The sequence below is a fragment of the Alligator mississippiensis genome, chromosome 7, assembly GCF_030867095.1.
Source record: "Alligator mississippiensis isolate rAllMis1 chromosome 7, rAllMis1, whole genome shotgun sequence".
Classification (NCBI taxonomy): domain Eukaryota; kingdom Metazoa; phylum Chordata; order Crocodylia; family Alligatoridae; genus Alligator; species Alligator mississippiensis.
In genome coordinates this window covers 470,633-493,683 of record NC_081830.1, presented here as the reverse complement: position 1 = coordinate 493,683, position 23,051 = coordinate 470,633, and the positions used below count along the sequence as shown (strand labels likewise).

Sequence of the window (23,051 nt, the reverse complement as noted above, 5' to 3'; positions counted from 1 at the left end):
TCTCTGCTATCTTAGGTCTCCCTGCATCGGCCATCTTGGATCCCTCTTCCCCACCCCAAATCTTGATTCCCTTCCCCCACTGCCCTGGTCCCTTATCCCAGAACAAGGCGCAGACACATGCACACACACGCACATGCATGTGGGGTAGCCTGCCATTTTTATTCTGGGCGCATCACCAATGCCCAAAGTTCAGCCCCTACCCATCCCCCCCTAAAACGCCCACCCCTCCCCCCAGTCGAAGTTAAACCTTTCCACTCCAGAGGGATCCTGGGACACAAATGGAGCTGAGAAGCCAGTGAGGAGCTGCGGGGGGACCCCCCCCCATGGCGGCGTTGTACAGGGTGGGGCAGGAGCCCGGACGCCGGGGTTCCTCCAAGAGGGGAGTGGGCTCAGAGGGCGTGGGGTGAGTGCCGGGCTCTCCCCACACCCCAGGGAGGTGTGCAGGTGTGCGGGCTCCCGCTCCCGGCTCCCGCTCCCTCCCCCCCACCCCAGAGAACCGAGGGGCCGGGCTCCCTCCCGGTCCCCCCTCAACACCCCAGTTGTTCACTCGTCCAATCAATGCCTCCGAATACACACACGCCCCCCCCCCCCCCACACACACACACACCCCCCCACCGTCAGAGAGCCCCGGTGTCCGGGCTCCTCTGCCCACCCCGCTGCCCTCCTGGACCAGCAACAGCAAAGGGAGGGAGCCCAGGCGTCCGGGCAGGCCCCTTCCCTCCGCCCGCCCGGCTTCATACGAAATAGAGCTAATGGGTCAAATCCCCCCCCCCCCAGCTAATTAGTCTAATTACCCCCCCACCCCCCTACCGACCTCATATGCCCACGGACTGCCCTGAGGCCATGTCTGGCACCATGGAGATCCCCATCTATCGCCATGGGCCCCCCCTGGGCCACGGACGTCTCAGAGACCCCGTCTACCGTCACGGAGATCCCCGGGCCACGGATGTCTTAGAGACCCCGTCTCCATCCAGCAAAATCCCTGGATTTAGGGACATGCCAGAGACCCCGTCTATTGCCACGGAGACCCCCCGGGCCACGGACTTCTGGGAAACCCCATCCATGGCCAGAGGGACCTCCCGAGCCACGGACATCTCGGAGACCCCATCTACTGCCACAGAGACCCCCCGGGCCATGGAGTTCTCGGGGACCCCATCTATGGCCGCAGAGACTCCTGAAGCCACAGACGTCTGAGAGCCGCCATCTCCAACTGCTGAAACCCCCGGACTGGGAGCCATCCCAGAGCCCCCTGGGCTGGCAGCGTGCTGGGCGCGGCGGTGGCGGGTGCGCTGGAGGCGGTACCGGAAGCGCAGGGGGCAGTCGCCGCAGGGGTAGGGGCGCTCACCCGTGTGCGTGCGCCGGTGCTGGGCCAGCGCTGAGCTCTGGGCGAAGCGCTTGCCGCAGTCGGTGCAGGGGTAGGGCCGCTCACCTGTGTGCGTGCGCCGGTGCTGGGCCAGGGCCGAGGCGTGGCCAAAGCGGCGCCCGCAGGCCTCGCACGGGTAGGGCCGCTCGCCTGTGTGCGTGCGGGCGTGCGCTCGCAGCTTGGAGCGCTGAGCGAAGGCCCGCCCGCATGCCCCGCATGCGAAGGGCCGGTCCCCTGCATGCGCCCGCCCGTGCGCCGCTAGGTGCGCCCGCTGGCGGAAGCCCCGCCCGCACTCACCGCAGATGTAGGTGGGCACCGCTGCCTCACATGGGGGCCCCCGGGCCCTACAGGCCTCACATGGGGTGCCTTGTGTCTTGCACGCCTCACACGAGGAGGGCCCCGGCTCCTCACCCAGTTCCCTGCAGGCCTCACATGGGGCACCCTGGGCCTTGCACACCTTGCAAGAGGGGGTCCCTGCTCCTCTGCAGCTGCCACATGGAGCATCTTGTGCCTCGCTCGATTCTTTGCACAAGGGTGCTTGGGTGCCACCCTGCGCCCTGCAGCTCTTGCATGGGGCACCTTGTTCCTCACACGCCTCACATGACGGGGGCCCCGCTCCCTCCCCCATTGCCCTGCAGCCCTCGCACAGGGCACCTAGTGCCTTGCATGCCTCGCATGTGGGGGTCCCTGCTTCCTCCCTTAGCACCCTACAGCCCTCACATGGGGTCCCTTGCGCTTTGCAGGCCTGGCAAGAGGGGGTCCCTGGCGCCCGGCAGCCCCCACATGGCGTGCCCTGTCCCGGGGTCCCTGCCCGGCGGCAGGCCCCGGCTCGGCGGTGGCGCCGGAGGGCGGAGCCAAGGCGGAAGCGGCGCCCACAATCCTCGCACGGGTAGGGCCGGTCGCCGGCGTGTGTGGCTTGGTGCTGGAGCAGGGTGGAGCTGAGGCCAAAACGCTTGCCACAGGCGCCACACGGGTAGGGCCGCTCACCTGTGTGCGTGCGCCGGTGCTGCGCCCGGGTGGAGCTCTCGGCAAAGCGCTTGCCACAGTCGGCGCAGGCAAAGGGGCGCTCGCCAGTGTGCACGCGCCGATGGTTGGCCAGGTTGGAGCGGCGGTTGAAGGCCTTGCCGCAGTCTGCACACGGGTACGGGCGCTCGCCTGTGTGCGTGACCTGGTGCTGCAGGAGGGTGGAGCTGAGGCCAAAGCGGCGCCCGCAGTCGGCGCAGGCGTAGGGCCGCTCACCTGTGTGCACGCGCCGGTGCTGCGCCAGGTTGGAGGCACGGGAGAAGCGCTTGCCACAGTCGGCGCACGGGTATGGCCGCTCGCCCGTGTGCACACGCTGGTGCTGCAGGAAGGTGGAGCCCCGGGCGAAGCGGCGCCCGCAGGCCCCACACACGTAGGGCCTCTCGCCCGTGTGCGTGCGGGCATGCTGTGCCAGCGTGGAGGCCGCCGCAAAGGCTTTCCCGCACTCTCCACACTGGTGCGGGCGGGAGGGGGGCGGCGGTGGGAAGCGGGCTGGGCCCTCATGCAAGGCGGCGGCGGCGGGAAAATCCGGTGCTAGGCCCTCGTGCAAGGTGGGGAAATGCAGCTTGTCCTCGTGCGAGGCAGCAGGGAACTCCAATGCATCTCCCTTGTGCGAGGCAGGGTCGATATCCAGCTGGTTGTGGCCCTCCTGTGAAGCATTGTGAAAAGCCAGCTTGCTACTGCGGTCCTCCTGCAAGGTAGTGTAGTACTCCAGTGGCAGGTCCTCGTGCGAAGCATCGTAGAAATCCAGCTTAGTTCGGCCCTTGTGCAAGGCGCCGGGGAAAACCAGCTCGTCGCTGTCCTTGTGCGAGGTGTGGTGGGGAGGTAGGTCATCGTCCTCGGGCGAGGCACTGCCGGGACTTGGTTGGTTATTTTCCTTGTACGAGGCAGCATGGACAGCCAGCTGGGGGATGCCCTCGTGCGAGGGGGTGCGGAAAGCGAGCGGGCAGCACTCGCTGTGCAAGCCGGGGCACTGTCTGCCTTCGTGCGAGGAGGTGTGGAAAGCGAGCTGACTGTTGTGGCCCTCGTGTGAGGCAGCGTCACACCCCAGCTCTCCGTGACCCACGTGCAAGGCCGGGGGTGACGAAGGGTTGTCGTTGCTGTGGTGCAAGCCCCACCCACTGGCATCGTTGTGCGAGGGCCCTGTTTCTGCATCCTCGCCACTGCCTCTTGCACCCTGCTCGTGCGTTGCACGGGGCGGGCTCCAGTCCTCGTCCGACCAGCACTGGATGTCGCAGGAGATGTCGGGGGCGGGGCTGGGCGGGGCCCCGGGGGGGGAGGGGCTGAGCTGGCTCATGGCGCTGCCCTGTGGGGGGGGCGGGGGGAGGAAAAGGCAGGGGATTAGTGGGGGGTGGATGCCTGGGGCCCCGTAGGTGTGTGTACTCGCACACCTGTCCTGGACACCTGCGTGTGTGTGTGTGTTTGTACATGTGTCTGGGTGCCTGGGTTCCGTGTGTGTGTGTGTGTGTGTGTGTGTCCTGGACACCTGGGTGCGTGTGTGTGTTTGCACATGTGTTTGGGTGCCTGGGTTCCCTGTGTGTGTGTGTGTGTGTAAACCCCTGGCTTGTCCCGTTTGCCCCCAACCCCCTCCCCCCCACCGTGTGCCACCCCCCCCCCGGCGCTCACCGAGTGTGCAAGAGCCCGAGCAGGCAGGCGAGTGGCGGGGGGCTGCGCAGGCGCAGAGCAGGAGGGGGCGGGGTCAGGCGAGGCCCCGCCCCTACTTCCTCCGGCAGAGCGGCCCGGCGTGGAGGGGGCGGGGCACGCGCGCGCGCAGGGGTGTGTGTGTGTGTGTGGGGGGGGGGACACGTGCACGCAGCACCCACGTGTGCAGGACACGGCCACGCGCAAACCGCCGGGCTCGTCCGTGGTTTACTACAGAAACAGGGACGTGGTCTCCGCCATTGGCAGCGTTGGTGTTCACGTGAGCGTGCGCATCCTGGCCGTCATCACCCTTAGTGACGTCATCCGCGCTGCCCACGTTATTGCCTGCATCATCATCATCACTAACAGCAGCAGCAGCTTCGTCATCGATCCAAATAGCGTACAAGGCGGGGCGGGGCGGGGCGGGGCGGGGCGGGAGCGCAGCGCGCGTTACTGCTAGTACTGCTGCGGGCGGGGGCGGGGGCGGGGCCTTTGCTGGGGCGGGGTTACTCACATCACCGATAGCGTGACGCGTCTTGCCCTTGCTCTTGCTCTGTGGCTGCAAATGACAGCCCTAGTGCTAGCAGCGACCACGGAGCAAGGCAGCGAGGACAGCAACATGGGCCCTGGTTATTCTGCCGGCTGCTACAAGAGCCGTGGTTGTCGCAACGACAGCACGGTCGTTATTATCACGCGCAGATAATACGAGCGAGCGTGGCGCTGGTGGCGGCCGTCCCACGCGTCAAGTCATGTTACTTGACGACGCCGAGGCCGATAACATCACCGACGTGTCCTACCGTCACGGTAGCATTTTGTTGCTGCTACCACAAACCACATCCTCAGTAATACTGGCATTATTTGTATTACCTATATTTCAATGCAACTATAAGTCATTGCCCGGCACTTATTGTTATGCCATTCGGAAGTGTCAGACTGAAAAATCACTCTTCGCCCCGTACGGTGCAATGCTCTTCTAACGACGGGTTTTTCATCGCTCTTGCAGACTCGGGGCCTCTGATTATCCTTGACCAGATCCTGACAAACTTTTGAATTCTTATTGCTCCATAAAGTGGTTAGCAGGGATCCTTTCATCCCAGATGAAAAAAGGAAAATCCCCTATTTTCAGTTCAGAAAAAGCAGCCCCAAATCCACATTTTTCTATGAGTAAAATGAAACACCACTAATATTAATTAGTTGCTGAATTATTATTATTCTATTCTGCCCGCTACGAGCCGGCGGCAGGAAGATCACCAGAAAGTCAGGATCCTGAATGACATTAATATCTGAAAATTGCCAGCAGTGATGCCAATAAAGGCCGGGGGGATCATTGGGTTAAAATATGACCTCTGCTTTTATTCTCACTTGTTCTGTTTTCTTCCGATCGTTTTAAGTGCACCGGTCTCAATACCGACGCTCTGCGCGGCAGGGTTGGAAGGCGTTCGTTATCGAAGTTGGGGCTCAATTTTCAGTGCTCTCAGCGCGTCGCAAACGCTCCGGGCCTCCTCATCTCCCTGCCCGTGCTGTCAGCAATAACTTCCATACATTTGAATAACGAGTGGCCATTGACTACCACTTGGTGGCTTTCAAGGCCTAACGAAGTTCCATTGCTCATTATCACCTCGTCTGTGGTACAAGCAATCATCCATTGGAATAATGACAGGCCACTTCTAATGGCTTTGGGAGTCACAATATTCGCCTGCCGCGTCTCCCGCAGGCACTATGCAATCCCTCCCCACCCCCGCAGGAAAGCAGCTGCAGGCAATTTTGGTGCGCATTACAGAGGGGAAATATGGTAAGAGCTCTTTCTGCTCATTATAGGCTGTTAGGCAGACAGACTCAGGATTCACATTCTTTCAAGGCGTGTCCTGCATTCCAGGGGTGTGTTGTATCCTAGAAAATACGGTAGTATTAACCCCGAAAAGCCTCGTTTGCTTGCTATTAGCATGTATTTGAATACATTTGCATACATCTTGACCGTCTCGCGGTCACAAGTTCGCTCTGGTTCTGGTCTTTTGAATAGCTCTTGCTCATTAAGAGACCGTCCTTTCTTATTAGGATTTATGTGACTCCCCCTGAATAATTCAGGGTCATCGAGGGGGTCAGAGACTGCAGTTTTGGCATCAGCACATTCGACACACTGTCCCCACATAATCAAATATGCAAATAGAGGCCTAATTGAGGTCTGGAGACATTTCTCGTTCTTCCAACCGTAAAGGGACAATTGTATTTCACTCTGTGAGGGAAGTGTGGCTTTATCCCCCTTCCGGCAGCTTTGAATTAGCAGTAGCAGATTCAAGGGCCAAGAGTTAACTCTTCCGAAAGCAATCCCCTTCCTCTTTGGCCTCAAAATTGACTTGTTTCTGGAGGGGTTCATTAATGACCTAGTCATTGGTTAACTATTTAATTCTCTGCTGGCGAAAGTGCAGCGAGTGAATAGAAAGAGTACCTTTTTGGGGCCTAGCTGAGATTCCCCGGGCAGCTGATTCGCTCTTAATTATTTTCCTCCTTATAAAAATGGGGCGCGGGGGGGGGGGGAGGGACACTCAAATGGGTGGGGGTTCATTCGTCATTTCCTTTCCTCAGGGTCATGGCGAAAGTGCGAGGTGCGAATAATTAACCTGTTCCTTTGTCCCAGCCTGAGGTTTCGCTCGTCGCTGATTCGTCCCACGAGCTGACCCCGCCTTTGTTCCCACCCAATCCATTTCCTGAGTCATTAAAGGGTTGATTTGCATCGCTCCGCGTCGTATTCAGATTTATGCAAATGAGCGTTCATTTAGATACACGTGTGGCGAAAGTACCGAAGCCGGACAACGTAATGGCTTCCCCAAGCTGCGGTTTCACCCTCCGCCGATTCGTCCCTCCCCGTTTCCAACGCTTTAAAAACCCGGCTTGGGCCTGGCTGGGCCTATCTCGACTTCATTTTGGTTGGACGTCATAGCTTATTTGCATATATGTAAATAGAGAGCGAGGCGAGGACGTGGCGAAAGTGCGACCGACCAACAGTGCCCTCAGTTCCACCCCCGTTTCACTCCCTCCCTCCAAGCACCCCCGCCCATCTGGAGTCGGGCGCTAGCTCCGGGTTAGCCGCTGCAGATTCGCTCTCCCTCGTGGCGGGGGCCGAAATCGGTGGGAAATAGGGTTACTTAATTAGAATAAATAATTAACGATTTATTAGGGGCGGAGCAGGGTGCAGAATAAGCGGGAGGGCGGGTAACGAAAGTGCGGAGACGAATACCCAACCCTCGCCATCCTTGTCACTCACCATCCCGCTTCGGGGCCGGGCGCTAGCTGCGGGTTGGCCGCTGCAGATTCGTCCCTGCTCAATAAGAAGCGGGGCGAAATAGGGTCTAAATTAGCATCGGGTAATTAAAATGAATAATTAGCTATTAACTGGAGAGTCGAAGCGTGACGAAATAGCCGGAAGGGGCGGACGACGAAAGCGTGGAGGCGGACCCCCTCCTTCCCCTGCTGATTCGCTGGCACCGATTCGCCTCGCCCTGAGGCCACCCGGGGAGAGGCGGGGGTTAAATAAATACATAAATAAATAAACAAGGAAAAAAAGCTTGTTGTTCGAGCTCGAATGCGGATTTATTTCTATTTTATTTCTTTTATTATACTTTTTAACGCCGTGTCGAAAGTGCCGCACATCGGGAAGGACCGTGTGTACTTGTAAGTGTGGGGGGGAGATGTCGCGAGAGCTCGCCGGGCGCGCGCGAGACGTCCGGCGCGGGGCCCCGCCCACCCGCTCCTCTCCTCCCCCCTCCCCCCGTCTCCGGCGGCCGCGGCGGACAGCGGGGCTGGCAGCGCCCCCCTCCCGCCCCGCCCCCCTCCCCCCTCCTGCCCCCCTCGTGCGCCTGCGCGGAAGGGAGGGGGGCAGCCGCGCGCGGGGAGTGAGGTGAGTGGGGGGCGGGGAGCCGGCGTTCGAACGGCCGTTGGCGGGAGGGGGCGGGGCCAGGGTGGCCGTTAACGGCCGCGCGGGGGGGGCGGGGCTGAGCGGGGGAAGGGGCGGGGCCGCGGCAGAGGGGGGGTCCTGGGGGGAGGGGCCAGGGGGATGAGGGGTGTTGGGGCGGGGGTGGGGAGGGGGTTTCTGAGGGAAGAAGGGGGGTAGGGGGCCGTAGTAGGGGTCGGGGGGGGGGTTGGGGGAGACATGGAGGGGATCTGGGGTTGTCTGGAGTTGCTGAGGGGGTAGTGGGGGGATCTGAGGTGGAAAGCAGGGTGATGAGGGGGAAAGGGGGGCCCAGGGGTGAGCGAGATGATGAGGGAAGGGGGGTGCTAAGGGGGAGAGGGGGCTGGTAGGAGGTGGGGGGGGCTTCAGAGGAGAAATTTGGGGGGCAGGGGGCTGCTGGGGGAAAAGGGGGGGCTTTGGGGTCTGAGGGGGTTGCTGAGGGGAGTCCCAGGGGTAGGTAGGATGAGGAGGTGGTTTCTGAAAAGAAAAGGGGTGTCCTGGGGGCTGGGGGGTTCCTGAGCAGAAACGGGGGCTGTGTGGGGCAGGGCAGGTGCCAGGGGGGCCGTGAAAGGGGCTGTACGGACAAGGGGTCCTGGCATGGGCGGGGCGGGGAGGGGCTTCCGAGACGGAAAGGGGTCTGGTGGGCGCGGGAGGGGGGTCTGGGGAGACAAGGGGGTCCCTGGGGGCAAGGATCCCTGGGTGCACCCCCCCCTCTCCCCCAGGTCTCCAGGTTCCCCCCTATTGCTGCCCAGGCCCTCACCCTCCTCTCCCGCACAGGCCCCGGGGCACCGGGCACGGCATGGATTGAGCGAGCGCCCGCCGCCTCCCCACGCCCCACAGCACTCCAGCAGGTGCGTGCGCGGGCGCCCGCCGGGCACCTGGGTTCTGCATGCCGGGCAGGGTCCTGCCCCAGGGGGTTAGGGCTGCGTGTGTCCCGGACGCCTGGGTCCTGCACGCGCATGTGCACTGGGGGGGAGGGGGGGGAGAGCAGGGACGCCTGGGTTCTCCGTGCATGCAAGTGTCTCGGACGCCTGGGTCCTGCACATACGTGTGTGCAAGTGGGCTGCACACCTGGGCTCTGTACATGTGCGTGCAAGCGCCCTGCATGCCTGGGTTCTGCATATGTATGTGTGCATACACTTGCAAGTTGCCTGCACGCCTGGGTTTTGTGCACGCATATGTGTGTGCATGCATTTGCAAGTGCCCTGGACACCTGAGTTCTGTGGGTGCATGCGTGCGATCCTCGCCCAGCCCCTCCAGCAGGGGGCATTTACCCCCTTGCCCATGGGGCATTTATCCCCTACCCCTGCATGGCATTTATCCCAACATGGGCATAATCTCCCTCCTCTGCCCCCTGCAGGGTAAATGAGTCAGAATGGACCAGGAGGGCGGGGGTGACTTCCCGAGAGCCCCCAATGTCCCATGGCGCAGCTACAAGCTGCTGGTGGACCCCGCGCTGCGCCGTGCCCCCCAGAAGATCTACCGTTATGATGGCGTCCACTTCAGCGCCCCCGTGAGTCTGCCTTGCTGGGGGGGCAATTAATGCTCCCGTTCAAGGAGGGGTCTCTGGGGTTGTACCCCCCCCCAATTTTATCAGATCTGGGGGAGTGGGGAGTTCTGGGAGGGGGGTGAGAGCAGGGGGAGCTGGGAGCCTGGACGCCTGGGTTCTCTGGGCTGGTGGGGGGTGGGAGCCAGAACCCAGGCATCTGAGCTCCGGATCCTTCCTCTCCTCCCCACTTGAGGCCAAGGGAGTCCCGAACCCCATCGCTAACTGTTGTCTCCCTCAGGATGCGCGGTATGCCCCCGTGGATGAGGTGCGGGACCCCCGGCACCGCCGCATCTGGGCTAAGCACCGTGACCTCTCACTGCCCGTGCCCAAGTTCAAGGTGAGTCGTTGTCCACCCCATCCCCCCTGCCAATCAGTGCCTACCTCCCAGCCCTCCTCAATGCAGGGTAGAGCAAGGGAGTGTAACCTCTGCTGTCGGCATCCCTGGGTGGGCTCTCCGGGGTGCAGCCGGCTCTGGGGAGGCAAAGTCGGCCGAGCGTAACGCCGCTCCATGCCTGCAGCTGGACGAGTTCTACGTGGGGCAGATCCCACTGAAAGAGGTGACCTTCGCCCGCCTCAACGACAACATCAAGGAGCCCTTCCTGGCTGAGATGTGCCGCAAGTACGGTGAGGTGGAGGAGATCGAGATCCTCTACCACCCCAAGACCCGCAAACACCTGGGCCTGGCCAAGGTGCTCTTTGCTAGCACGCGCGGTGCCAAGGACACCGTCAAGAACCTGCACAACACCTCTGTCATGGGCAACCTCATCCATGCCCAGCTCGACATCAAAGGTACCTGCCCGCCTGGTACCACGGCCCCCCTGCCCCAGCTAAAACGTGTGGGGACCCCGGTATCCTACCTCTGTCCTGCTCCAGGACCGCTGTGCCCAGTCTTGGGAGCATGGAGACTCGAGTGCCCTACCAATACCCAGTCTCAGGGTGTGGGGACCCTGGTGCCCTATCCATGCCATGTCTCAGGGGTGCAGGGACTTCGGTGTCCTACCCCTGCCTTCCTCCAGGACCCCTGTGCCCAGTCTCAGGGGCATGGGGACCTTGGTGTCCTATCCATGCTATGCTCTAGGACCCTTGTGCCTGGTCTCGGGGGGCATGGGGACCTTGGTGTCCTCCCCATGCCCAGTTGGGAGTGCAGGGCCCTCAGTGTCCTACCCCTGCCTTGCTTCAGGACCCCCATGCCCGTTCTCGGGCATGTGGGGACCCTGGTGTCCTACCCGTGCCCAGTCTCGGAGGTGTGGGGACCCCAGTGTCCTACTCTTCCCTTGCTCCGCGACCCCCGTGCCCAGCTTCTGGGGCATGGGACCCAGGTGTCTGGCCTCAGGGTCTTGGGGACCCAAGTGTCCTATGGGAGACAGGGATCCTGGCATCCACCTCCATGACCCTGCGGAGCTCAGTGTCTGACTCCCTCCTTGCCCCCTGCCCCTGGGGTTTGGGACCCAGGTGTCCAGCCTGTTTTCCAGGCGAGGGGTTGGAGCAGAGGGGGCGGGAGCCCGGATGCCTGGGCTCTTCTGGGGCTCTGGTGACTTGTTATCGGTCCTGCCAGTGCCATGGGAAGCAGGGCGGTGGGTTAGGGCCCACCTGCAGCTGCGTCCCCCTCACCCACCAGGCGGCGCTCCGTCCCAGAGGAGCGTGTGTGGCCTGGCCCTGAGGTGCTCCCCTTGCCCCCTGCAGGCCAACAGCGCATGAAGTACTACGAGCTGATCGTGAACGGGGCCTACACCCCACAGACTGTGCCCACGGGCGGCAAGGCCCTCAGCGAGAAGTTTCTGGGCTCTGGCACCCCGGCTGACACGGTATGCTGCCCCTTGCCCCCAGCTCTCCCTCCCTAGATATGGCCACATCCCAGCATAGGGGGAAGCGTTGTGTGGCTGGTTCCCCAGGTGTCCCTCTCCAGAGGTGGCTGCATCCCAGTATAGGATGAGCTGTTACATGTGGCCAGTTCCCAAGCTTTCCCTTCCCAGAGGTGGCTGCATCCCAGTCTGCAACAAGGTGTTGTGTGGTCATTCCTTAGCTTTCTGTCCCCAGAGGTTGCTGCATCCCTTCACACAGTGAGGTGTTACATGTGGCCAGTTCCCAGCTCTGCCTCCCAGAGGTGGCTGCATCGCAGTCTACAGTGAGGTGTTATATGTGGCCATTCCCTAGCTCTCCCTCCCCAGAAGTGGACACATCCCCATATAGTGCAAGGTGTTACATGTGGCCAATTCCCAGCATTCCCTCCCCAGAGGTGGCTGCATCTCATGCTCCCCATTACATGCGGCTGTTCCCCAGAAGCAGCCACATCCGGTTCCAGCCTTCTCCCTCCTTGCAGCCAGAGTCCCGGAGGCGCCAGTCCACGGACAACTCGTACCCTGGCAACGCCCTGGCGTCGACACCCGGCAATGGCACCCCCTGCTCCCAGGACACCCCATACTCCAGTGGGCGCCAGGATACACCCTCATCCTACGGCCAGTACACACCGCAGTCGTCCCAGGGGACCCCCTACACACCTCGCGGGGGCACACCATACTCCCAGGACTCGGCCTACTCCAGCAGGTACCTCGCCCCCTCAGCAGGGCATTCCATGGGGCACTTTCCTCACTGCTCTACCCCAGAGCTGTCCACATTTCGGTACAAAATGGTGTCATGCAACATGTGTCTGCTCCTTGGCTGACGTGCCCAGAACTAGACACATCTCGGGACTAAGTGTAGTATCATCCTACAGTGTTACGTGCTGCCCCTCCCCAGAGCTGGCCACATCCCCACCCCCTAACCACACCCCCTCTCTTCTCCCTGCCCCCCCCAGGCAAGGCACCCCCGGCTACTCTAGCTACCACCAAGAGGCGACCACCTACAAGCCACGCCGCCACGACAACAGCTACTCGGACTCCTACTCCCGGCGCCACTACTCCTCGTCTTCCTCCTCCTCCACTCCCTCGTCCTCCTCCTCCTCCTCCTCCTCCTCCTCCTCCTCACAGTACCGTGCTGGCAGTGAGGCCTACCTGGCCTACGGGGCAGGCACTGGGCGGTACCAGCCCCACCGCACCCACGCCCGCCCCCCGCGGGAAGACCCAGTGCCGCCACCACCACCACCACCCCCGCCGCCTCCATCATCCTCATCCTCCTCTTCTTCCTCCTCGTCCTCGTCTTCCTCCACCGCATCCTATCCCAACAGCCACTACTACCCTGCCTACAGCGCCCCGCTGCCCCCTGAGCCACACCCAGGTGACCAGGACTACCGCTTGCTGGCGGCAGCAGCGGAGAGCTATGTGGCACCACCCGAGGGCACTGAGGAGCCTCCGCCGCCCCCGCCCCCACCACCACCACCCCCACCAGGGGCTGAGGAGCCTCCTGCTGCCTCACCTGCCCGCCCAGGCTCGCCAGCGCCTGAGGCCACACCAGAAAGTGTGCCCTTCGCCCAGCACAGCAGCCTGGACTCACGCATTGAGGCACTGCTCAAGGAGCAGCGCTCCAAGTTCTCCTTCTTGGCCTGCGATGCTGAGGATGAGGAGGGGTCAGCGGCAGTGGCAGTGGGCACGGTGGGGACAGCGGTGGCGGCAGCAGGAAGCGCCCTGCCCAGCACAGCGGTGGCACCTGAGCCTCATGGGCCCTGCACACCACCCCCTCCTCCCCCTGGCAGCTTCGAAGACGTGGCGCCTGATGGGCCCGGAGACTCGCCCAAGGCCAACGGGCAAGATGGGGTGAGGATACCTGGGTTCGTTGTGCGGGGTGGCGGGAGCCCAGGTGCCTAGGTTCCTAACGGGTGCACTTCTCTTGCCAGGCCTCACCGCGCTCATCAGGCGAGGACATGGAGATCTCGGAAGATGAGGCAGAGGACACGGCACCTGCCCCCCTGGACCCGCCGTTCCCTGGCCTGGCGCATGTGCCCCTGGGCATTCCGGCCTTCGGTGCCCCCCGGCCCCCAGAGCCACCCCCGCCACCGCCCACTTACCCCCTGCAACCCCTCATGTCCGTGTCCCTGCCCCATTTAGCAGGCACCGACGCTGACTATGGAGTGGCGGACTACACGGGTAGCTATGACTACGCCAACTCCCTGGAGCTGATGAGCCGGCTGGGGGCACAATGGGGCGGTGTGCCCATGTCCTTCCAGATGCAGACTCATGTACTGAGCCGCCTGCGCCAGCTACGCCAGGCCAAGACGCCCTACGAGGCAGAGGCAGCCCCTGCGCCTGTCTGGCCCAGTGCCTGGGACACCACCTGCTATGCCCCAGCCTACAGCGGCACTGGGCGGCACTACAGCTTCGCGGCAGCTGAGCTGGGTGATGAGTGCCCACCGGGCACAGAACCCACACCGCCACCCGCACCGCCCGCCTGGGGGGCTGCCCCCCGCGCCCCCCATGCCGCCACGGTGGAGAGCGTGCTGGCTGCCCTCATCCAGGAGATGAAGAGCACCATGCAGCGCGACCTCAACCGCAAGATGGTAGAGAATGTGGCCTTCAGCACCTTCGACAAGTGGTGGGAACGCAAGGAGCAGAAAGCCAAGGTGAGGCCGCGCCGGAGGCCTGGGTTCCTGGCTTGTGGGAAGTGCACCTCAGATGCCCAGCTTCTAGGCTGGCATTGGTCGGGGAGATTGCAGCCAGGGTGCTGGGGGTCTCAGATGGGGAACGGGAGCCTGGACACTGGGACTTGGGGCTGGGGAGTAGGGGGCCCAGACACCTGGGACCTGCAGCGATGTCCCTTCTCCCCTCCCCCAGCCCTTCCAGACAGCGGCCAAGCAGGCAGCCAAGGAGGAGGAGAAGGAGAAGGCCAAGCTGCGTGAGCCGGGGCTGCTGTCCCTCGTCGACTGGGCCAAGAGTGGCGGTACCGTAGGCATCGAGGCCTTTGGGTTTGGGGCTGGCCTGCGTGGCGCCCTGCGCCTGCCCTCCTTTAAGGTACTGGCCCGTTACGGGCAGCTGTTCTGCCCCAGAGCGAGCCGCATCTTGGCCTTGTCCAGTTTGTGTTGCATATCACTGTTCCACCCGAGAGCCAGCCGCATGCCAGCTTTGTCCAGGCTGTTTTGTGTGCATCTGCTCCCCACCCAGAGCCAGCCACGTCTCAGCTCTGCCCACAGCGTTGTATACAGCTGTTCCTCTGTTGTCTCACCCCAGTGCTAACTGCATCTTGGCCATCTCCATTCAGTGTTACGTGTAGCCGTTCCCCACCCCAGAGCTGGCTGCATCCCAGCCTTCCTATAGGGTGTTCTGTGCTGCTGGTTATTTAATCACCCCACTCCAGAAATGGATGGATCTCAGCCCTCCCTATGCAGAGTTATATATGGCTGTACTTCAGTTGATACCTCCCAGAGCTGGCTGCATCCTGGTTCTGTATAGTGTTCTATGGAGCTGCTACCTAGTTACTCCACCCCAGAGCTGGCTGCATCTCCATCTCCCTACACAGCATTATGTGGAGCTGTACCTCAGTTGTTCCACCCCAGGTCTGGCCACATCCCATCCTGCCTGGAGTGTTACATGCAGCTGTTATCTAGCTGTCCCACCCAGAGCTGGCTGCATCTCCATGCCGGGCTCTTGGTTCCCCAGAAGGCCCCAATCCTGGCCCAGGGGAGAGAGTGCAGGGTGGGTCTGCCCCTGTGGGGGAGGGGCCGCCTGCCCTCACCCCTGCTCCCCCACTGCAGGTGAAGAGGAAAGAGCCCTCAGAGATCTCGGAGAACAGCGAAGAGAAACGCCCGCGGCCCTCCACGCCGGCCGAGGACGACGACGATGGTGAGCTGGCCCGGATGCTGGGGTCCCCTGGGGGTGGGACCAGGGCAGCAGGGAACGTCTGGTTTCTCACCCCTGCCTCTCACCCCCCCCCCAGACAAGGAAGGCCCGGGGGGTGCCAAGGCCCCGAAGCGGGATGAGGAGTGGGTGAAGGGCCCCGGGAAGCGCCGCAAGCTCTTCTGCCTGGACAGCGAGGGTGAGGAGGCCTCCGAGGACTCGTCCTCCGAGAAGGTGGGTGTCCCATTTCCCTCCCTCCCTCCCCCCCCCGGGGGATTTGAGCCTTGACTTACCCCCACTCCTCTCCCAGGAGGAGGAGGATGACGAGGCAGAAGAGGAGGAGGAGGCACAAGCCGAGGAGGAAGATGCCGGGCGCAGTGACAAGGAGTCATCGGATGGTAAGAGCCTCAGCAGGGGCGGTATTCTGTGTTTCCCATACAACCCTGCTGCACCCCAGAGCTGCCTGCAGTTCATGTTATGTGTGTCCGTTCCCACCCCAGAGCTGGCTGCATCTTAGTTTGTTATATATGGCCTTGCTGTACCCCAGAGGTGGCTGCTTCTCAGTCTCGCATTATATGTTGCTGTTTCACCTTAGAGGTGGCTGCATCTCAATCTTATGTTACATGCAGCCGTGCCCCACCCCAGAGCTGGCTGCATCTTGGCTCTCCTTGTGTGTCGTTTTATGTGGCCATCCCCACCCCAGAGCTAGCCGCCCCTGATTCTCTGCCTCTGTCCCCAGATGAGGCGGCTAGCGAGGACTCCTCCAAATACTCGCTGTATGAGGAGTCGGACGAGGACAGCGCCAGCACCTCGGACTCGGACACCAGCTCCTCGTCCTCCTCCTCCTCGTCCTCGTCCTCCTCCTCCTGCGCTGGGGATGAGAGCCCCAGGGACATGGGCAACAAGGCTGCACCAGCCCCTCAACCCCCTGCACTGGCCCCCAAGCTGCTGCCACCGCCACCACCACCACCTCCCAAGGACCACCCGCCTGAGGCCGGTATGTCATCAGGGTGGGGGGAGAGGTAGCGTTCACCCCAGAGGTGGGTGCATCGGACTCCTCTAGCAGGTTGTTCTATGCGGCTGTTCCCCCCCAGAGCTGGCCACATCTTAGGGCAAAGCAGGGTGTCTCTATGCTGTTATATGCGGCCATTCCCCTCCTCCACCCCAGATCTGGGCGCATCTTAGTTCTCCTAGCAGGGTGTTAAATGCAGCCATTCCCACCCCTGAGCAGGGCACATCTTGGTGCTGAACCTCCCCTGCCCCCAGCTAACGCCCCAATTTCCCCCCTTCCCACAGGGCCAGGCACGAAGGAGGAGCCGCCGGGTGCCGCTCCAGCCCCGGCCCTCAAAGAGCCGCCTCCCGAGCTACCACCTGGGCCCCGCCCCTCTTCGCCCATCGCCCTCCTGCCACCGCCCAAGAAGCGCCGGAAAACGGTCTCGTGCAGTGAGGAGGCAGAGGCCCCGCCCCCACCCCCATTGTCATTGTCACCTCCGCGGCTGCCTGCCTTCCCGGCCCCGCCCCAAGTGCCCTTAGCCCCACCCCCTGCCCGGCCGCCAGCCCCACCCCGGCGCCGCGAGCTGGCCCCACCGCCCCAGACCATCACCAACCTGCCAGCTGACCATGCCTCATTGGTGAAAGGTGGAGTGGAGGCGGGGCTCCGGCGGCGCCCCCCAGCTCTGCCACCGCCTCAGCCCCGCCCCCCAGAGGACAGGCTCCGTCTCCGCGAGCGCCTGGGTGCCACCTCCCTGCTGGAGCTGGCTAATCAGGGCGAAGGAGGCGGGGACCTGGCGGTGCTGGCCAATCTGGCCCTCACCTTGCCCGCCAGCTCGGACACGGACACCTCAGACGAGGCAGAGGAGCAGGCCCCGCCCCCTGGTGCTTGGCCTCGCCCTCCAGCCCCACCCCACAGCATCCTGCTTGAGCACAACTACGCCTTGGCCCTGCGGGCCCCGCCCCCGCCCAAGCGGGCCCCGCCCCTGCTTGAGGCCCCAACCCCTGGCGACCTGCTGCCACCCGAGCTCTGTGGCGGCCATGAGATCCTCGAAGCACCCGAGGAGGTGGTGGGTGAAGCAGCAGTGGCCATCTTGGATGAGGGCGCCAGCTCAGACAGTGATGAGGAGGACGAGGATGAGGACAGTGGCAGCAGCAGCGGCGGGAGCAGCAGCAGCAGCGAGGAGGATGCAGGGGCAACGCGGCGCCGCACCCTACGCTCCCACGCCCTGCCCCTGGCTCCACCCCCTCCTGTGGCCCCGCCCACCTTTGAGCCCCGCAGTGAGTTTGAGCAGATGACCATCCTGTATGACATCTGGAACGCTGGGCTGGACCTGGAGGATGCCCAGTACCTGCGACGCACCTACGAGCAGCTGCTGCAGGCCGATCGCGCCACTGACTGGCTCAATGACACCCACTGGGTGCCCCATACCAATATCCTTCCCCAGAGCTGGGTACATTTAGCCTTATATATGGTATCACTAGACAACGTTATATACAGCTTGGGCGCATCTTGGCCCTATATGTGGCGTTACGTGCTACCATTTTCCAGCTGCCCCACCCCGGAGCTGGCTGTATCCAGGGCCCCCGGCTGGCTCAGGAGACTGGAGGCCAGGGTGTTACTGCACCATTGTCCACCCCAGAGCCAGCTGCATCTCAGCACCAAGTCCCCCGAATCTGGCTGGTTTGGGGGTGGGTTATTCTACTTGGCCACTCATCCCCACCCCCCAGAGCCAGCCTCACCCCCAAGCTGTTTTTCCTTGACCCCACGCCTCACTTACCAACACAGTGGTGCCCAAGCGGAAGCGGCGCTGGCCCGAGGTGCGGGAGCACCAGACGGGCTGTGCCCGCAGCGAGGGCTACTACCCAATCAGCAAGAAGGAGAAGGACCGGTACCTGGACCTGTGCCCCGCCACTGCCCGCGAGCCCGATGCCCCTGACACCCAGGTGCGCTTGCTCCCCGACGTTACACTCCACCCCAGAGCTGAGTGCATTGCTGCTTTTCCTATGTGGGGTTATATTTGGCTGTTCCCCAGAGCTGGGTGCAATTCTGCCTTCTGTATATGGTGTTATACTTACTGCTGTGCCTCAGAGCTGGGCACATCCTTGCTTTCCTGTGGTGTTACACTTGGCCATTCCCCAGAGCTGGGTGCATTCCTGCCTTACCTGTGTGGTGTTATATTTTGCCATTCCCCACAGGTGGGTACATCTCAGCCCTCCCTATATGGTGTTATACTCAGCTGCTCTATCCCAAAGCTGGGTGCATCCCTGCTTTACATGTATTGTGTTACACTCTGCCATTCCCCAGAGCTGAGTGCATCTCTGCTTTCTATGGGTAGTGTTATACTTGGCTGTTCCCCAGAGCTGGGCACATCTTCGCCCTCCCTATGTGGTGCTATACTCAGCCACTCTGCCCCACAGCTGGGTGCTTCTCATCACTCTGTACATGGTGTTATACTTGGCTGTTGCACCCCAGAGCTGGATGCATCCTTGCTCTCTTTATGTGGGCTTACACTCTTCTATTCCCAGAGCTGGGCGTATCCCCACTTTCTCTATATGGTGTAATACTCAGCTCCTCCGCCCCAGAGCTGACCACATCACCCCCTGCCACATAGGGTGTTATACTGGGCCATTCTCCACCTGCCCCCCTTCCCATGGGACATTATACTCAGCCCTTCCCCAGCCACCCCACCCCAGAGCTGGGTGCACCTCTACCCGCCCCCCCCATATGGTGCTACACTCAGCCATTCCCCACCCCAGAGCAGGCTGCATCTCACCCTTGTGTTATATGTGGCTATTTCTCCCCAGAGCTGGGTGCATCTCCGCACTAACTCCCCCCCCCCCCAATCTATCCTCCCCTGCAGGGCACCAACCGCATCCTTTCGGAGCGGCGCTCAGAGCAGCGGCGCCTGCTCAGTGCCATCGGCTCTGCAGCCCTGCTGGATAGTGACCTGCTGAAGCTCAACCAGCTCAAGGTGCGTGGTGGGGGTGGGAGTGTGGGTCTGGGTACCCCCTCCTGGCCCAGTGCCTCCCAGTCTGACCAGTTCCCCCTACCCTCCCTCCCAGTTCCGCAAGAAGAGGCTGCGGTTTGGGCGCAGCCGCATCCACGAGTGGGGGCTGTTCGCCATGGAGCCCATCGCCGCCGACGAGATGGTCATCGAGTATGTGGGGCAGAACATCCGGCAGGTGAGGAGCCACTCTGCCCCAGAGCCAGCCGCATCCTAGCCATCTGTGCAGCTGTTATGTGTGGCCGGTTCCCGGCCGTTCCACCTCGGAGCCAGCCACATCCTAGCTGTCACCATGGCTGTTCTATGTGGCTGGTTTCCAGATGCTCTACCCCAGAGCCAGCCACATCTCAGCTGTTGCGTGTGGCTGGTTTCTGGCTGCTCTGCCACAGAGCCAGCTGCATCTCGGCTGTTCTGCATGGCTGCTTCTTAGCTGCTCCGCCCGAGAGCCAGCTGCATCCTAGCTATAACAGACACTGCATGTGGCTGTTCTCAGATGCCCCACTCCAGAGCTGGCCGCATCTCGGCCGTCCCCACAGCTGTTCCCCGGCGGCCCCAGCCCAGAGTCTGCCGCATCACAAGTAATCCCCAGTGGCTGTTTTTCCCAGAGCCAGCTGCATCTTGGGGCCGGGTGAGCTGTTACATAGGGCCGTTCCCAGCCGGCCCACCCCAGAGTCAGCCGTACCTCAGGGCTGGGCCTTCACTATCTCCCCTCCCCCCCAGGTGGTGGCCGACATGCGGGAGAAGCGTTACGCACAGCAGGGCATTGGCAGCAGCTACCTCTTCCGCGTCGACCATGACACCATCATTGACGCCACCAAGTGCGGCAACCTGGCGCGCTTCATCAACCACTGCTGCACAGTAAGCCTGAGCTCCTGGCCCCGCCCCCTGGGCTCCCAGCTCTGCCCCCAGGCTCACCCACATTTGTACATGCCCACCATTCCCAGCCTCGTGTGCATCTGTGCTCACCCACTAGGCCACTGTCTCTGCCTACTGGGTCCCTGGCTCCACCCACTTGGCTCTGGGCCTGCCCTCTGGGACTGTGGCTCCACCTCCTGGGCTCTCAGCTTCGCCCCAAGGACCCCTGGGCCTGCCCACACCTGTAGGTGCCCACCATTCACACTCTTGTACTCACCTGTGGTCACCCACTGGGGCTCTGGTCCCTGCCCACATGGCTGTGGCTCCGCCCACTTGTCTCTGGGGCTACCCACTGGGCTTCCGGCTCTCCCCCAGGTCCTAGGTTGGTGAACATCCATGGTCACCCACTGGGGCTCTGGTCCCTGCCCATTTTGACTTTGGCTCCTCCCACTTAGCTCTGGCTCTGCCCTCTGGGCTCCCAACTCTGCCCCTGGGCCCCTGAGCCCACCCACACCTGTAGGTGCCCACCATTCCCAACCTTGTGCACATCTGTGGTCAGGGGGCTCTGGCTGAGCCCACTGGGCCTCTGGCTCTACCCATTTGGCTCTGAGCCCACCCACTGAGCCCCTGGCTTCCCCCCCTGGGCTCTTGGCTCCGCCCCCAGGGTACCCAGGCCCACCCACACCTATAAATGGCCAGCATCCCCAGCCTTGTACACATCTGTGGTCAGGGGCCTCTGGCTCCACCCACTGGGCTTCTGGCTCTGCCCTTTGGGCCCTGGTTCCACCCCCTGGGCTCCCAGCTCCACCCCCAGGCCCGCCCATACCCCTGATGCCCACCATTGCCAGCTTTGGTCACCCACTGGAGCTCTAGCTCCACTGACTTGGCTCCGCCCACTGGGCCCTTGTCCCCACCCATACCTGTTGCCCAGCATTCCCAACCCTATGCATATTAGTGGGCACTCACTGCCCCCCCTTGCTCCACCTGCCAGGCCCAGGCTTCACCCACTGCCTGCCCACCCTGCCAATCCTGAGCCCTATCCGCACCCATGTTGCTACCCCCTAGCTCCGCCCAGTAGTCCTTCAGCTCCAACCTACATGGGTGGCCAAGACCCTCCCCTCCCTAATCACCTCATTGGCCAGCCCTGGCTCTGCCCCCATGCACTCCTTGGAGCTTAGAGGGAACACTGCCCTGGGCTGCAGGGATGTGCCTGACTCCGCCCCCTGTGTCCCCCCAGCCCAATTGCTACGCCAAGGTGATCACTATTGAGGCGCAGAAGAAGATCGTGATCTACTCGAAGCAGCCAATCGGGGTGAACGAGGAGATCACCTATGACTACAAGTTCCCCATTGAGGACAACAAGATCCCCTGCCTGTGCGGCATGGAGAACTGTCGCGGCACCCTCAACTGAGCCCAACCCCCTATTTATTTGCCCTGCCCCCCTCCCAGGCAAAGCCTGCCTCAGATTCCCCTCCTCCACCAAGTGGCCCCAGGATGCTTTGAGGTTGGTCAGGTGGAGTAGCTTCCTTGTTCGAAGGAAATCTCTCCCGTTGTCCCCCTGGGCTGCCTCGGTTTCCCCTCTCCAACCAAATTCCCCAGAGTCCTTTCAGGTGGGGGGAGCTTCCTCACCCATTCTCACCCTGGGCTGCTCAGTTTCCCCCTCTTCCACTAAATTACCCAGCAGGCTTTGAGGTCGGGGTTTCCTCATTCAGAGGAGATCTCCTGTTCTCACTCTGGGTTGCCTCAGTTTCCCTGTTCCACCGAATACCCCAGAATTCTTTGAGGCGGGGGGCACTCTATGGTGCCCTACCTCAGTTTCCCTCCCTCACCCCAGTGACCCAGAATGCTTTGGGGGGGTGGGGGGGCTGAAATTCATGCTTGGAGGGGGTAGGAGAGGCCTTGTGTAGAAGAGAGGGCAGCAAAGCATTCTGGGAAACACCTAATTAATATGTGCCCCTCCCCTCCTCAAACGCTGCCCCTCCCAGCCTGGCCCCACCCCTCATTAGCATTAATACCCTCCCAAGCCCACCTCTGTTGTGTGGCCCCCCATTAACGAGCCCTCTTCAAACAATCAGCCCACACCCAATGGGATCCCTTTGCCCTGTCCCTTATTGAAAAACATGCAAATGAGTAAAAGGGGGCGGGGTTTTGTTGGCAGCCGAGATGCCGCTGAATTAATTTTTCTTTAGGAGAAGAAAGTTGTGAATATTTCCAGACGGGACTGGCTGTTTCTTGTAGAAACACACACACGCCCACTCGCTCGCACACCCGCTCGCACACGCACCGTCGCTCTCGGGTTTGTACATAGTTGTTTTGGGGGGGCAGAGCTCGGGGGTCCGTTGCCCTCCCGTGAGGACGACAAAGCTTGTAAATACCGTTGACCATTTTTGCCCCCCCCCCCCCCCTTTTGGTCCCAAAATGCCGTTTTGTGGGCGGGTTTCTGGTTTTCCGGAGGTCGAAGCTCGTTAAGATCCTTGTTAAGATTCCTCGTTCCGAACCCCCGCCCCGGTGGATGTCCAGAAAGAGAGAGAGAAGTGGTCCCTCTTTGGGGACAGGAAGTGATGCAGCATTGGAGACCAGAAGCCAATTTGGGACAGGAAGTGGCAGCATTCAAGAGAGAAAGTGAAGTGCCCTTGCCTTTTGGGACAAGAAGAGGTGTGTCATTGGGCTGGGACAGGAAGTGATGCAGTATGCGAGACGGCAAAGCACCATGATGTTTGGGACAGGAAGTGAAGTGCCATGGCCTTTGGGACAGGAAGTGCCACATTTGAAACGGAAACCAAAGCACTGTGGCGCATTGGGGACAGGAAGTGATTTCTCCAGATGAGCTACTCAGTGAAATACCGGCCAACCCAGTGGCCAGCCGACCTACCCGGCAACTAACTGACCCACCCAATGACTTACCAGCTGAGCTACCCAATGAAATACCAACATACCCAACGACCTATCAGCTGAACTACCCAATGAAACACCACTA

The 23,051-nt window shown here is 62.0% G+C and overlaps 2 protein-coding genes and 1 long non-coding RNA gene across 4 annotated transcripts in view; 1 reads left to right on the top strand and 2 right to left on the bottom strand.

Moving 5' to 3' along the window:
* LOC102575749 (zinc finger protein 850) overlaps positions 1 to 4,090 on the bottom strand; it is a 30,380-nt gene extending 26,290 nt beyond the window's left edge. Inside the window, exons 1-2 of the mRNA XM_059731297.1 lie at positions 4,010 to 4,090; positions 928 to 3,689 (exon numbers count right to left, since the gene is read on the bottom strand). Of these exons, the coding sequence (XP_059587280.1) occupies positions 928 to 3,680 (2,753 nt within the window). The 5' untranslated portion in view covers positions 3,681 to 3,689; positions 4,010 to 4,090. The remainder of the gene's footprint in view (positions 1 to 927; positions 3,690 to 4,009) is intronic.
* A 1,266-nt stretch (positions 4,091 to 5,356) lies between these two features.
* On the bottom strand, positions 5,357 to 7,061 carry LOC109285406 (uncharacterized). Its single transcript, XR_002093146.2, has 2 exons — positions 6,471 to 7,061; positions 5,357 to 5,914 (listed from the first exon to the last, which is right to left on the bottom strand). It is a non-coding gene; the product is annotated as an uncharacterized LOC109285406 (long non-coding RNA).
* A 300-nt stretch (positions 7,062 to 7,361) lies between these two features.
* Positions 7,362 to 22,288, top strand: SETD1A (SET domain containing 1A, histone lysine methyltransferase). 2 transcript variants are annotated; one of them, XM_059731401.1, is made up of 20 exons: positions 7,362 to 7,693; positions 8,748 to 8,821; positions 9,331 to 9,483; positions 9,758 to 9,856; positions 10,038 to 10,308; positions 11,203 to 11,324; positions 11,840 to 12,063; positions 12,314 to 13,208; positions 13,289 to 14,011; positions 14,223 to 14,399; positions 15,140 to 15,227; positions 15,322 to 15,455; positions 15,532 to 15,619; positions 15,961 to 16,218; positions 16,518 to 17,645; positions 17,989 to 18,158; positions 19,076 to 19,186; positions 19,278 to 19,397; positions 19,940 to 20,077; positions 21,312 to 22,288. In XM_059731401.1, the coding sequence occupies exons 3-20, from the start codon at positions 9,346 to 9,348 to the stop codon at positions 21,483 to 21,485; spliced, it is 5,058 nt and encodes a 1,685-aa protein (XP_059587384.1). In that variant the 5' UTR covers positions 7,362 to 7,693; positions 8,748 to 8,821; positions 9,331 to 9,345; the 3' UTR covers positions 21,486 to 22,288. The 2 variants fall into 2 exon arrangements, with proteins under 2 accessions (XP_059587384.1, XP_019333772.2); XM_019478227.2 differs by lacking the exon at positions 7,362 to 7,693 and adding an exon at positions 7,789 to 7,919.
* Positions 22,289 to 23,051: the final 763 nt, after the last annotated feature.

Bases quoted from the DNA above. Each gene is read 5' to 3' on its own strand.
- SETD1A (XM_059731401.1), top strand. From the start codon at position 9,346: ATGGACCAGGAGGGCGGGGGTGACTTCCCGAGAGCCCCCAATGTCCCA. The intron at 9,484-9,757 runs GTGAGTCTGCCT...TGTCTCCCTCAG, and splicing joins GCGTCCACTTCAGCGCCCCC to GATGCGCGGTATGCCCCCGT. The intron at 15,456-15,531 runs GTGGGTGTCCCA...CTCCTCTCCCAG, and splicing joins AGGACTCGTCCTCCGAGAAG to GAGGAGGAGGATGACGAGGC.